This window comes from Pseudophryne corroboree, chromosome 12 (assembly GCF_028390025.1).
Source record: "Pseudophryne corroboree isolate aPseCor3 chromosome 12, aPseCor3.hap2, whole genome shotgun sequence".
Taxonomy (NCBI): domain Eukaryota; kingdom Metazoa; phylum Chordata; class Amphibia; order Anura; family Myobatrachidae; genus Pseudophryne; species Pseudophryne corroboree.
In genome coordinates this window covers 14,925,508-14,939,976 of record NC_086455.1, presented here as the reverse complement: position 1 = coordinate 14,939,976, position 14,469 = coordinate 14,925,508, and the positions used below count along the sequence as shown (strand labels likewise).

At 47.4% G+C, this 14,469-nt stretch overlaps 1 protein-coding gene across 1 annotated transcript in view; it reads left to right on the top strand.

Moving 5' to 3' along the window:
• Positions 1–2,345: 2,345 nt before the first annotated feature.
• The window catches only part of KIRREL1 (kirre like nephrin family adhesion molecule 1), an 82,626-nt gene continuing 70,502 nt past the window's right edge, over positions 2,346–14,469 (top strand). Inside the window, exon 1 of the mRNA XM_063947764.1 lies at positions 2,346–2,475. Coding sequence (XP_063803834.1) covers positions 2,346–2,475 — 130 coding nt within the window. The remainder of the gene's footprint in view (positions 2,476–14,469) is intronic.

Genomic DNA, 14,469 nt, shown 5'->3' with positions numbered 1-14,469 from the left:
TGGTTTTCAGGCTATCCCTGTGTCTCAGAAACCCCTTCCTACCCTCTCGTTTAACATCTCTTTCCGTCATAACTGAATTTTTAATCATGACAACTTTTTCTCGTCTGAGATCCATTATTTTAGTGTTTCCAGCTTCTCCCTGCCAAATAGCATGGCTGCCCAAGTCTATCTAATTTCCAAAGACAATTCCAGGTACATTATGACTTCCTCTGGAAATTCTATGTAAGTGTTAACAACTCCTACTTAGGAGAATGGACTTCTGAGAAATGCAGTTTACATGGCATGCTAAGTGCTGATTACCAGGTCAGCTGCTGACAGAGATTTGCGCTGACGCTGCATATGCACGGACAGATGACCTCATTTAGAGATGGCTGCATGACCATGTTTTTTATGCACAGTGCACGCCAAAACGCGCCTGTATCAAGATATTTGCTCATCGTTGAATTGCGCCCCCTTGCGGTCGGAGAGCTGGAAACTCCTCAATACAGGCACCGCAGCTCTTTGTACTAAGGGGGTAATTCTGAGTTGATCACAGCAGCAAGTTTGTTAGCAATTGGGCAAAACCATGTGCAGTACAGGGGGAGCAGATGTAACGTGCAGAGAGAGTTAGATTTGGGTGAGTTATTTTGTTTCTGTGCAGAGTAAATACTGGCTGCTTTATTTTTACACTGCAATTTAGATTTCAGTTTGAACATGCCACACCCAAATCTAACTCTCTCTGCAAATGTTATATCTGCCCCTCCTGCAGTGCACATGGTTTTGCCCAACTGCTAACAAATTTGATGCTGCGATCAACTCAGAATTAGGCCCTAAGTGGAGAGAGTTTTTTGTAGCAATAGTGCTGCACATGTGTCCACATACAGGGGGTCTTTCCGAGTTGATCGCTCGCTAGCGGTTTTTAGCAGCCGAGCAAACGCTATGCCGCTGCCCGCTGGGAGTGTATTTTAGCTTAGCAGAAGTGCGAACGCATGTGCAGCCGAGCTCTGCAAAAACAGTTTGTGCAGTTTCTGAGTAGCTCTGAACCTACTCAGTGCTTGCGATCACTTCAGCCTATTTGTGTCCGGATTTGATGTCATACACCCGCCCAGCGAACGCCCAGCCACGCCTGCGTTTTTTCAGACATGCCTGCGTTTTTTGCAAACACTCCCTGGAAACGGTCAGTTGACACCCAGAAACGCCCCCTACCTGTCAATCTTCTTGCGGCCGCCAGTGCGACTGAAACTTCGCTAGAACCTGTGTGAAACAACAAATGCCTTTGTACCCGCACGTCGCGCGTGCGCATTGCGAAGCATACGCATGTGCAGAAATGCAGATTTTTAGCCTGATCGCTGCGCTGCTAACAACGGCAGCTAGCGATCAACTCGGAATGACCCCCACAGCTCAAGATACCATTTCAACATTTTTATTATGCGGCGGCAGACTCTAGATGCTAGTCCACTGGATGACGGTGACTGCTGGCGTTTTAATACATATTAAAAAATTATTCATTAAATAAATACGCATCTGGTTGGGCGTTTCTGTGGCTGCAGCCACCGCTGATTCTGTCTCAGTGATATGAAACTGCTTTGCTGTACTCTGTGGGGTATGGGACTCAGGGTCGACAGTGTCTAGGTCGACAGTGAGTAGGTCGACACAGGAAATGTGTCGACATGGAAAAAGGTTGCATGAGTTTTTTATGTTTTTTTTAATGTTTTTTTTGTGTCGTTTTCTCCGTACAGTGACGGGGAACCCCAATTAGTGCACCGTGTCCCCTTGCATGGCTCGCGTTCCCAATTGTAGTCCACGTGGATTGTAAAGTATGAAAGAGTTCAAAAAATGAAAAGAAAAAAAAAGTGAAAAACTCTTGTCGACCTTTTTCCATGTTGACCTAATGGTCATGTCGACATGTTTCCTGTGTCGATCTAATGTGTGTTGACCAATAGGTGTCGACCTAATGTGTGTCGACCTAGAGTCCGGATACCACTCTGTGAATGCTTGCACACCTGTTCCCGTCAGCGGTTCGCCTCTCTGGGAATACGGAGGGGAAATCATTTTACTACAGCAACACAAACGCATTTCTTATTACACATAAGCAGTACGGACATAAGTATTTCTCACAGAAGAAAGACTTGCGTCCAATTCATATTTACTCTCACAACACATGAAACTGAAATTCCATACACCGTCCCGGAGAATTTCCAGGCAACTTCATGGATACTTAGGTGCTCGGTCCAGAACAGCGAGCACCGCTTCAGCCAGCCCCAGAACATGTAAATAATTCAGCGGCGGCAGAGAACTGTGAGGCCGGAACACAAGATACCTTTTAGACAACAAAACTCTGCTGGTTTCAGCTACTTCTTAGCATAATGTCGGAGATACAAGAACAAGGAAAGCGTCTTAACTCGTACAATCTTCAGGGTGACCTGCATCCGACAATGCAAAATCAATCACAAGACAACAGCTCCAGCTCAAAAGAGCTAGGGGCCACTCCGCCATGTACGGAACGTAGGGGAATGCAGCAGAACTAGCACAGTCTCCGGGGAATGGTATATAGATAGATTTACAGACAATATATAGAGCGGGGGCTGATGCTGAGGAGGGAGCAAGCAAACAACAAAGTAACTTTGCACCTGGGCAAAACCATTTTGCAATGCAAGGGGTGAAAATACATTTATGTCTGCATGCAGGGTAATTGCCGGCTGATCTTCCATGTAGCCCCACATGCTGGTTTGGACACACCCCTCCCAGATCTAACTCTCTCTGCACATGTTACATTGTTACATCCCCCCACCACCACCTGCAGTGCACATGGTTTTACCCAGGTGCTCTGTTACTAGCTCTTTTTGCTTTGCTTCCAGTTATTGCATTAGAACGTTACAGGTACAGTACAGTTCCGTCTGTAGCATTTATCTCCTAAACACACGTCAGCTCCGGGTAACCGCCGCGCTCTGTGACAATCTTACCTACAAATGGGGATTATCGTTAAACACTTGGGATGTCTTGGCGCTATGTGATGAAATATAAGTGGTGCTTATAGACAAAACTACAGCGATGCCTGCTGTCATATCCAGTAAAAGATAAAGGGGCACATTTCCCAATGGTGGTGATAAGTCAGGTTATTGGCGCTTATTACACCACTAAAACAAATCATTTGTCCCCACAATCTATACAAAACTATAGAGCTGGGGCAGCTGCCCCAGCGATAATGGTAAGATCACCGTGTCGCCAGCCAGTCTATAGCAGAACCTGTGGTGATGCTTATAGTGATGTCTGTAGTGCAACCGATAGTGATGTCTGTAGTGTAACCAATAGTGATGTCTGTAGTGTAACCAACATATAGTGATGTCTGTAGTGCACCCAATAGTGATGTCTGTAGTGCAACCGATAGTGATGTCTGTAGTGCAACCAACATATAGTGATGTCTGTAGTGCACCCAATAGTGATGTCTGTAGTGCAACCGATAGTGATGTCTGTAGTGTAACCAACATATAGTGATGTCTGTAGTGCACCCAATAGTGATGTCTGTAGTGCAACCAATAGTGATGTCTGTAGTGTAACCAATAGTGATGTCTGTAGTGTAACCAACATATAGTGATGTCTGTAGTGCACCCAATAGTGATGTCTGTAGTGTAACCAACATATAGTGATGTCTGTAGTACACCCAATAGTGATGTCTGTAGTGTAACCAATAGTGATGTCTGTAGTGTAACCAACATATAGTGATGTCTGTAGTGCACCCAATAGTGATGTCTGTAGTGTAACCAATAGTGATGTCTGTAGTGTAACCAATAGTGATGTCTGTAGTGTAACCAATAGTGATGTCTGTAGTGTAACCAACATATAGTGATGTCTGTAGTGCACCCAATAGTGATGTCTGTAGTGTAACCAACACATAGGGCCTAATTCATATCTGTTCGCTCGCTAGCTATTTTTTGCAGCGCTGCGAACAGATAGTCGCCGCCTATGGGGGAGTGTATTTTTGCTTTGCAAGTGTACGAATGCATGTACAGCCAAGCAGTACAAAAACAGCTTGTGCAGTTTCTGAGTAGCTCTGACCTTACTCAGCCACTGCGATCAGTTCAGTCTGTCCGGTCCCGGAATTGACGTCAGATACCCGCCCTGCAAACGCCTGGATACGCCTGCGTTTTTCCAAACCCTTCTAGAAAACGGTCAGTTGCCACCCACAAACGCCCTCTTCCTGTCAATCTCCTTGCGATCGCCTGTGCGAATGGATTCTTCGCTAGAACCAGTGCACAGCAACGATCCACTTTGTACCCGTATGACGCGCCTGCGCATTGCGGTGCATACGCAGTAGTTACCTGATCGCTGTGCAGAGAAAAACACTAGCGAGCGAACAGATCTGAATTAGGCCAATAGTGATGTCTGTAGTGCAACCAATAGTGATGTCTGTAGTGTAACCAACATATAGTGATGTCTGTAGTGCAACCAATAGTGATGTATGTAGTGCAACCGATAGTGATGTCTGTAGTGTAACCGATAGTGATGTCTGTAGTGCAACCAATAGTGATGTCTGTAATGCAAGCGATAGTGACGTATGTAGTGTAACCAATGTATAATGATGTCTGTAGTGCAAGCGATAGTGATGTCTGTAGTGCAACTGATAGTGATGTCTGTAGTGCAACCAATAGTGATGTCTGTAGTGCAACCAATAGTGATGTCTGTAGTGTAACAGATAGTGATGTCTGTAGTACAACCAATAGTGATGTCTGTAGTGTAACTAATGTATAGTGATGTCTGTAGTGTAACCAGTAGTGATGTCTGTAGTGCAAGCGATAGTGATGTCTGTAGTACAAGCGATAGTGATGTAGTGTAACCAATGTATAATGATGTCTGTAGTGCAAGCGATAGTGATGTCTGTAGTGCAAGCGATAGTGATGTCTGTAGTGCAAGCGATAGTGATGTCTGTAGTGCAATCGATAGTGATGTCTGTAGTATAACCGAGTGAGGTCTGTAGGGGAACGGACAGTGAATCCTGTAGTAAGAAGAAATCAGCCTGGCTGGGCCGGTGTCTCTGGCAATGGTAGTGAGGAGCCTGTTGCCTGCGTTTATCACCCATTACCGCTCCTCTAATAGAGCCAGAGGTGGTAGCTGTAGATTTTGATAATGGGTCTCTCTGTTTTGTGTAACAGAACGTATGCACATTGTGGCACAGGAGGTCATTCCGACTTGATCGTAGCTGTGCTATCCCGCCCCGCATGTCAGTCCCTGCCCCGTCACTGAAGTACAAAAGCCTTTGTACTTCAGGAGTGGCTCCCGGCCAGCACAGCTTTTGCGTGCTGGCCGTGAGCTACTCGTCGCTGCCCAGGTCGCAGTGGCTGCGTGTGACATCACGCAGCCGCTGTGGCCTGCCCCCGCATGGTCCGGCCACGCCTGCATTGGCCGGAACGCGCCCACAAAACTGCGGCCAAACGCCACTGTGCCGCCCCCTCCCACCTCTGCCTATCAATCAGGCAGAGGCGATCGCCGGCGCATGCGCAGTTCTGACCTGATCGCTGCGAAGAACTGCAGCGAGTGATCAGGTCAGAGTGACCCCCTAAATCCTCTGTTCTCCTGGCCAGGTTGTGCAGTGCGGTATAATAGGGGGTCGTTCTGAGTTGATCGCTCGCTAGCTATTTTTTGCAGCGCTGTGATCAGATAGTCGCCGCCTATAGGGGAGTGTATTTTAACTTTGCAAGTGTGCGGACGCATGTGCAGCCGAGCGGTACAAAAAAGTTTTGTGCAGTTTCTGAGTAGCTTAGAACTTACTCAGCCGCTGCGATCACATCAGCCTGTTCTTGTCCGGAATTGACGTCAGACACCCGCCCTGCAAACGCTTGGACACGCCTGCGTTTTTCCAACCCCTCCCTGAAAATGCTCAGTTGACACCCACAAACGCCTTCTTCCTGTCAATCTCCTTGCGATCGGCTGTGCAAATGGATTCTTCGTTAAATCCATCGTCCAGCAACGATCCGCTTTGTACCCGTACGACGCGCCTGCGCATTGCGGTGCATGCGCAGTAGTGACCTGACCGCAGCCCCGCGAAAAATCCTAGCGTGCGATCAGGTCGGAATGACGCCCTATGAGTGCGCCATGGCCCGTCAGGTTGCTCTCCGTCGCACCATCGGACAGATAGCACCCAGCCTGCACCTTTCTCTCCTAGCTAAACTGCTCAGTTATTTTGCTTTGTTTCATATTTCAGTCGTGGTTGCAGCGTTTATACCACGGAACCGATACCATCTCAGCTGGGTGGCTGTTCCCTGCAGGCACATAATGATTGCACGGATGATCACGTTTTCCTTCTTCTTTGCTAGATGGAATTCTATAGAGTAACACAACATAAAAGGATAGATAAACATATTGCACATTGCCGGCTCAACATGGACAAGGTGTTATTAATACAGAGGTGGCGGATTCTCCTTCTCCTCCCACGGGCTCATCCTCTTGTCTCAGTATGTAACCCGTGCCGTCTCTTTCCTCTTCTGTCATGGCCGCACAGTGTTTAATCATCCTCAGCTCGCTATCCAGTCACCTGTGCTGTGTAATTAAGAAGACAAAGTGGGACTATTCATCAATATCCTATATCTCCCATGCTACGGTCAGGTCCCCCGTAGGCGTGAAGGTGCATGGACAGAATACTGGCGATAAAATAGTCCTGTGGTCAGAATTGTAATAGGTGCAATAGGATAAGTTTCCTCCTGCACTGGCGCTTCCAGAGGATCTGATTTAAGTACACAAGTTTCGGCCCTGCTGTGATATAGTAAATAGCGACTGTGCAAACCTATGCAAATGTCACAGCTGCTGGGATTTGTATTGAGAAGCCCACTGGAGGTGCCTGGGATCCACCGCTTGCAGATGAAGACGCAATGGACATAGGTTGACAGCCGTGCAGCATGTCCACAGGAAGTGAGACGCCATAACCGTTGCAACTGCGTACGGCATCGCAGCCACAAATGCATTGTAAGGGTCACTGGTGTTTCCTTATCTCTGGGTAACAGAGGGAGCTGTTTATATAGGACATAAGATAATATATATTGGACGGACGGATGTTCCCTTGGATACAGGTCTGCAGAGTATTTCTGCATTGTCTCTACTTCTGTGTACAAGTGTCTGTATGTATCTATATAACGGTACAGTGTTCCCTATTTCTACCACCCATTTATACCACAGGGGTGGTCTTCAGTATGCCGACTGACGGGATCCCGGCGCACAGTATACCGGCGCCGGAATCCCGACAGCCGGCATACCAATACTTATTCTCCCTCGTGGGGGTCCACGACCCCCCTGGAGGGAGAATAAAATAGCGTGGTGCGTGCCACCGTGCCCGTAGCGCGCCACCGTGCCCGTAGCGCGCCACCGTGCCCGTAGAGTGGTGAGCGCAGCGAGCCCGCAAGTGGCTCATTTGCGCTCGCCACACTGTCGGAGCCCGACCGCCGGCATACCATACTGAACCCATACCACAGGCCTTGTCTACCCTCCCCCCTCTCTATACAGATATATGTTACAAAGCTGCATTAGAATGTGTTAGTTCCAGTACAAAGCGCCCTCAGAAAAGCACCACAAGCCGTGCGCTGCACGCGATGTTCTCGTAGTTGGGTGTTTGTTTTTTAAATTGCGCATTTGCAAAGATGTCTAAACACCCTTACGGCGCATGCGTTACACAGAGTGCAGACACGGCAACTACCTAGGTTGTATTTGAGGTTGCCACAAAGCGGACCTGATTCGGAAATGTGCAGCCGGGTCTAGGAAGCCTGCATCCGACAACGCAGACCCTGGCACCTGAATGCCTGCAAAACGACCCGGTCACTCACCCCCAAATAACGATTGACATGCTGCGGCAAAAGGGAGGTGGGGCTGTAAGTGACATCACCGGACCCGTTCGGCTAATGCGTAGACTGCAAACCATCGGATCTGTACGTAAACCATCTGGTGATCCGATGCTGCATCCCTGGACACGGAACTGGGATCTCGCAGGTGCATGCAGTAGTGTTCATTCTAGCACCCTACACCTTTCAAAACACATGCAGATCCTCTTTCCTGCCTGGGGTGTCACTCTCTGCTCTGGTGCTTCTCATAACACTCTGGTCTGTATTCAGCACTGAAAAATAGACTAGAGTGTGATAGAAGCACCAGAGCAAATAGCGACACCCCAGACAGTAAAGAGGAAGTGCACATGTTTTGAAAGGTGCAGGGTGCTAGAATGAACACTACAGGAGGTGTCTATTTTATACGGGCGCCTCCTGTTGCACTTGAATTCAGCCGCTTCCCCGCAGCTATGCCATACCTTAAACATCAGAATCAAGGGATTGGGATCTTGCACTGCACACCCTAATTACACATATAGTAAGAGGTTCTACCATGCTGGGACTTGTAGTTCCACAAAGAAAGAGAATATTGTGCCGATAAACACTCCACAATACCAAGTACTGCTAGTCAGAATAATTCTCATAAACTCTGCAATCTAACATAGGGGGTAATTCCAAGTTGATCGCAGCAGGAATTTTGTTAGCAGTTGGGCAAAACCATGTGCACTGCAGGGGAGGCAGATTTAACATGTGCAGAGAGAGTTAGATTTGGGTGTGGTGTGTTCAATCTGCAATCTAATTTGCAGTGTAAAAATAAAGCAGCCAGTGTTTACCCTGTACAGAAACAAAATAACCCACCCAAATCTAACTCTCTCTGCACATGTTACATCTGCCACACTTGCAGTGCACATGGTTTTGCCCAACTGCTAACAAAAATCAACTTGGAATTACCCCCATAGAGCAAATGCGAGGTTCTTGGTACCAACAATGACCAGCCCACCAACCGGCGCCTAGGTGACCTCGTCTCTGGTGGGTCCCTGACACTAAGCTTGAATCCGGGGCGCAGAACACCAACAAGACGGCAAATCAGGCCCAGTATCCAGATATTGGGGGTCATTCCAAGTTGTTCGCTCGTTGCCGATTTTCGCAAAGGAGCGATTAAGGCAAAAATGCGCATGCGCATGGTACGCAGTGCGCATGCGTTAAGTAATTTAGCACAAAACTTAGTAGATTTACTCACGTCCGAACGAACAATTTTCATCGTTGAAGTGATCGGAGTGTGATTGACAGGAAGTGGGTGTTTCTGGGCGGAAACTGGCCGTTTTCTGGGAGTGTGCGGAAAAACGCAGGCGTGTCATGGAAAAACGCAGGAGTGTCTGGAGAAACGGGGCAGTGGCTGGCCGAACGCAGGGCGTGTTTGTGACGTCAAACCAGGAACGAAACGGGCTGAGCTGATCGCAGTGTAGGAGTAAGTCTCGAGCTACTCAGAAACTGCTAAGAATTATTTATTTGCAATTCTGCTAATCTTTCGTTCGCACTTCTGCTAAGCTAAGATACACTCCCAGAGGGCGGCGGCCTAGCGTGTGCAATGCTGCTAAAAGCAGCTAGCGAGAGAACAACTCGGAATGAGGGCCCTTCTGTCTATCATACACTCAGGTCCTGTATAGGTTAGTTCACGTTTTATTTGACGTATCCCTATGTTGTATGCTTTTCTTTATTTTTTTTTAAATAGACTTTTCATGTTTTTCTTTAGTAATCAAATAATACCATCAGAAGCCATTCCCAGTCCTTTCTAGGATATATGAGAATGTGTCCCTCCGAGCATGCCTTTTGTCATGCAGATAAGAGGACGGAGACGCTGAAACGTGAGGAAGATGAAGGCGACTTTGTCAGGGAGATCAGAGTATTTGTAAAGTGACTCAGATGGGAGGAATATTTAAAGAGACGTGACCTTTGTGTGATGGTATTAGAGGCAGGAAAAGCGGTCACACGCTAAAGTGAAGTGACACGCGTCTCCTGGGTAATGAGGACATTGGGAAGTTCTTTTAAGATACCGAGGGGTGAGCAGGCAGACTTTTTGTATCTGTTTGATGACACAAATGAAATTCTCTCCAGGAAACAGACGAAGTCGTGGATCCAATGACTGCCGAGGACCAGTTGAAGCAGACATATTGAGTGTTGAATTATTCTATACTATACATTTGCTGGGATCCAGTTACTAGGCATGTTTACACTGGAAAAGAGGAGATTAAGAGGGGACATGATCAGCATTTACAAATATATAAGGGGACAATATACAGATCTTGCTCAGGACCTGTTTTTGGTTAGATCAACACAGAGAACTCGTGGACACTCGCTCAGGTTAGAGGAGAGGAGATTCCGCACAATACGGCGTAAAGGCTTTTTTTACGGTAAGGACGATACGTGTTTGGAATTCCCTGCCTGAGGGAGTTGTAATGGCCGACTCAGTCAACACCTTTAAGAATGGGTTAGATAAATTCCAGGGTTACGGGGCATAGTCACGCACTATGGTTATTATAAAAAAAAGGGGTAAAACGTAACAGCAGTCATCAACTTCAGTCAAAATTTTATACTAAATAATCGTGCATAGGAGACCACAAATAGGTTGAACTCGGTGGACAATTGTTTTTTTTTCAACCTTAGATACTATGTTACTATGTTACATCACTGAGGTTGCATTGCCACCCTTGGTCCAACCAATAAATGGCTGCAATACCCTATGTGTACCTAATGGGGCCACTTTATTCCCACTGTTGAACACTCCTGGTTGCTCCAGGCAACCAATTAGGGGCTGGGTATCATTTCATTAGATGCTTTCCCACGAGGTCTCAACTAATAGTGACTATAAGACCTGGCTGCATGCGCAGTAGACAGCTGACACTCCACCAGAGCATACAGTAGGAGCCATCGAAACAAGCATGTAATACCGGGAACCACTGCAATTCTGGCATGGCATGGAAAAAAACATCTCCATCCGAACGGAGACATCAGTGGTCGCCAAACATTGGCTTCCAGTGCCCAACCCTATTTGGCATCCTGTATCTGTCGACATCAGTCCCAGGCCCAAATGTATTAAGCTTTAACAAGAGATAAAGTGGAGACGGGTAAAGAGAGATAAATGACCAGCCAATCAGCTTCCTAACTGCCATTTTTCAAACACAGCCTGTTACATGGCAGCTAGGAAGCTGATTGGCTGATACTTTGTCACTCTTTGTCCGTCTCCACTTTATCTCTTGTTAAAGGTGAATACATTTGGGCCCCAGTCCCCAACGCCAATATTAGCTTAATGGTGTGGACCACAGGGAAGGCCAGGAGACCTCACTATTACGAGGTACTGATAATAGGGCATCTGAGAGCTTTCCGGCCCTTTAAGGAGATATAAATTGTATTTCTGAACAGATGAGCTTCTCCTTAAACACGCTTTTCCTGTGTCTCCTCATGTCTAACATGCACAGAGTCTGTGCTGCGGATCCAGGAGCGCACAGGGAGGATGTAAAAGTGAAGTAGAAGTGAGATGTGTTAGTACAACGTGACACCTCAGAAGACGCTAGGAAGGGGGGGGGGGGTGGAATTCTCCTGGAACAGGAACAGCAAAGCTTAGAACATTTTATTCATCAGCCATCCGGCTCCCAGGTGAGACTCCCGTCTTAGTCACTGAGCAGGCAGGCACGGAGAGCGCAGATGATTTAAATAGAGAAAGCGGGGAGGAAAGAACGATATTCCCCTCAAGGAGAGGACGGATGGGGGGGAGGGGGGGGGACGACAAGATGCAGCTTCAAAGTAGAACTACTGAGTTGAGATTTAGAGGGGCGGCTGTCCTTGCACTGACGTGTTACGTTCCTTCTAGCAGAATATATGTGTGACTTTATACAATGATATATTTTAAAAACTGTTTACACTGTTGTTATTATTTTTTTTATTTGGGAGGGGGGGTCCGAAAGATTTATTCATTTCAAAGTATAACCCCTTGCTAGGTCGTGGAGTGTCTCGGCACGGCATGCTGCCCCATTGTATATAATGGATGGTGTTTACAACCCTGGCAGCCATGATGGCAGGTGCTGAGCCACTGTCTATGAGAATGTAGCCAACTCGTATCATACAGGCCGCATGGTATAGCTAACAATACGGCTGCCTCCGCTGGTGCTTTACTGTCACCTCCATAGCACCAGTGGTATCTCAGCTTACACTCATGTCAATCAATGCTAATACCTACAGAATTGACATTAGCTTATGGACCTGGGGGTTACAGAACATAAAAAAATAATACATAAATAAATAATGATTCTGTATATAATATCACAGGTCCAATACAGACCCCCTTTCCTGGGAGGTATATGTTACTGGAAAACACTATTTTCTCTTATCTTGCATCTATGGCTTTTTACATGCTGGCTAGGCTAGAGCCTACACTGATGATGACCAACAAGACCAAAGCTGTCTGTCTGTAGGCAGCTGTTCTATGACAGCCTGTGTCTTAAGAATGCAGTGGGTACCGGTAGATTAACCATCAGTGGTACAATTGGTGGTGAACCTCGACGGTAATAAACCACCTACAGGAAAACCATGGATAGTTTCACCAACCATTGGTCAATCCTACTCTGGGCCAATCAGAGGTGGGGGCGGGGCATTACTGGATGCATCAGGACAGGGTTATGCTTCAGCTCCAGGAAAAAGCAAACAAAAACATTTGGGGGAGGATAGCGCCACTGACGGTGCAAACCCATGGGTCCATCTGTTTTCCACCGTCGATGGCAAAACGATCTACTATCAGATGTTAGCCATCAATGGTTGTTACACATCGATGATCAATGGCCATAACTAGTCACTGACTGGTTAATCCAGATGGCAGTGGGCTGGATGAAAATAAGAATTTACTTACCGATAATTCTATTTCTCGTAGTCCGTAGTGGATGCTGGGGACTCCGTCAGGACCATGGGGAATAGCGGCTCCGCAGGAGACAGGGCACAAAAGTAAAGGCTTTAGGATCAGGTGGTGTGCACTGGCTCCTCCCCCTATGACCCTCCTCCAAGCCTCAGTTAGGATACTGTGCCCGGACGAGCGTACACAATAAGGAAGGATTTATGAATCCCGGGTAAGACTCATACCAGCCACACCAATCACACTGTACAACCTGTGATCTGAACCCAGTTAACAGCATGATAACAGCGGAGCCTCTGAAAAGATGGCTCACAACAATAATAACCCGATTTTTGTAACAATAACTATGTACAAGTATTGCAGACAATCCGCACTTGGGATGGGCGCCCAGCATCCACTACGGACTACGAGAAATAGAATTATCGGTAAGTAAATTCTTATTTTCTCTGACGTCCTAAGTGGATGCTGGGGACTCCGTCAGGACCATGGGGATTATACCAAAGCTCCCAAACGGGCGGGAGAGTGCGGATGACTCTGCAGCACCGAGTGAGAGAACTCCAGGTCCTCCTCAGCCAGGGTGTGCCCCTGACCAAGTAGCAGCTCGGCAAAGTTGTAAAGCCGAGACCCCTCGGGCAGCCGCCCAAGATGAGCCCACCTTCCTTGTGGAATGGGCATTTACATATTTTGGCTGTGGCAGGCCTGCCACAGAATGTGCAAGCTGAATTGTACTACACATCCAACTAGCAATCGTCTGCTTAGAAGCAAGAGCACCCAGTTTGTTGGGTGCATACCGGATAACAGCAAGTCAGTTTTCCTGACTCCAGCCGTCCTGGAAACCTATATTTTCAGGGCCCTGACAACATCTAGCAACTTGGAGTCCTCCAAGTCCCTAGTAGCCGCAGGTACCACAATAAGCTGGTTCAGGTGAAACGCTGACACCACCTTAGGGAGAAACTGGGGACGAGTCCGCAGCTCTGCCCTGTCCGAATGGACAATCAGATATGGGCTTTTGTGAGACAAAGCCGCCAATTCTGACACTCGCCTGGCCGAGGCCAGGGCCAACATCATGGTCACTTTCCATGTGAGATATTTCAAATACACAGATTTGAGCGGTTTAAACCAATGTGATTTGAAGAATCCCAGAACTACGTTGAGATCCCACAGTGCCACTGGAGGCACAAAAGGGGGTTGTATATGCAGTACTCCCTTGACAAACTTCTGGACTTCAGGAACTGAAGCCAATTCTTTCTGGAAGAAAATCGACAGGGCCGAAATTTGAACCTTAATGGATCCCAATTTGAGGCCCATAGACACTCCTGTTTGCAGGAAATGCAGGAATCGACCGAGTTGAAATTTCTTCGTGGGGCCTTCCTGGCCTCACACCACGCAACATATTTTCGCCACATGTGGTGATAATGTTGTGCGGTCACCTCCTTCCTGGCTTTGACCAGGGTAGGAATGACCTCTTCCGGAATGCCTTTTTCCCTTAGGATCCGGCGTTCAACCGCCATGCCGTCAAACGCAGCCGCGGTAAGTCTTGGAACAGACATGGTACTTGCTGAAGCAAGTCCCTTCTTAGCGGCAGAGGCCATGAGTCCTCTGTGAGCATCTCTTGAAGTTCCGGGTACCAAGTCCTTCTTGGCCAATCCGGAGCCACGAGTATAGTTCTTACTCCTCTACGTCTTATAATTCTCAGTACCTTAGGTATGAGAAGCAGAGGAGGGAACACATACACCGACTGGTACACCCACGGTGTTACCAGAACGTCCACAGCTATTGCCTGAGGGT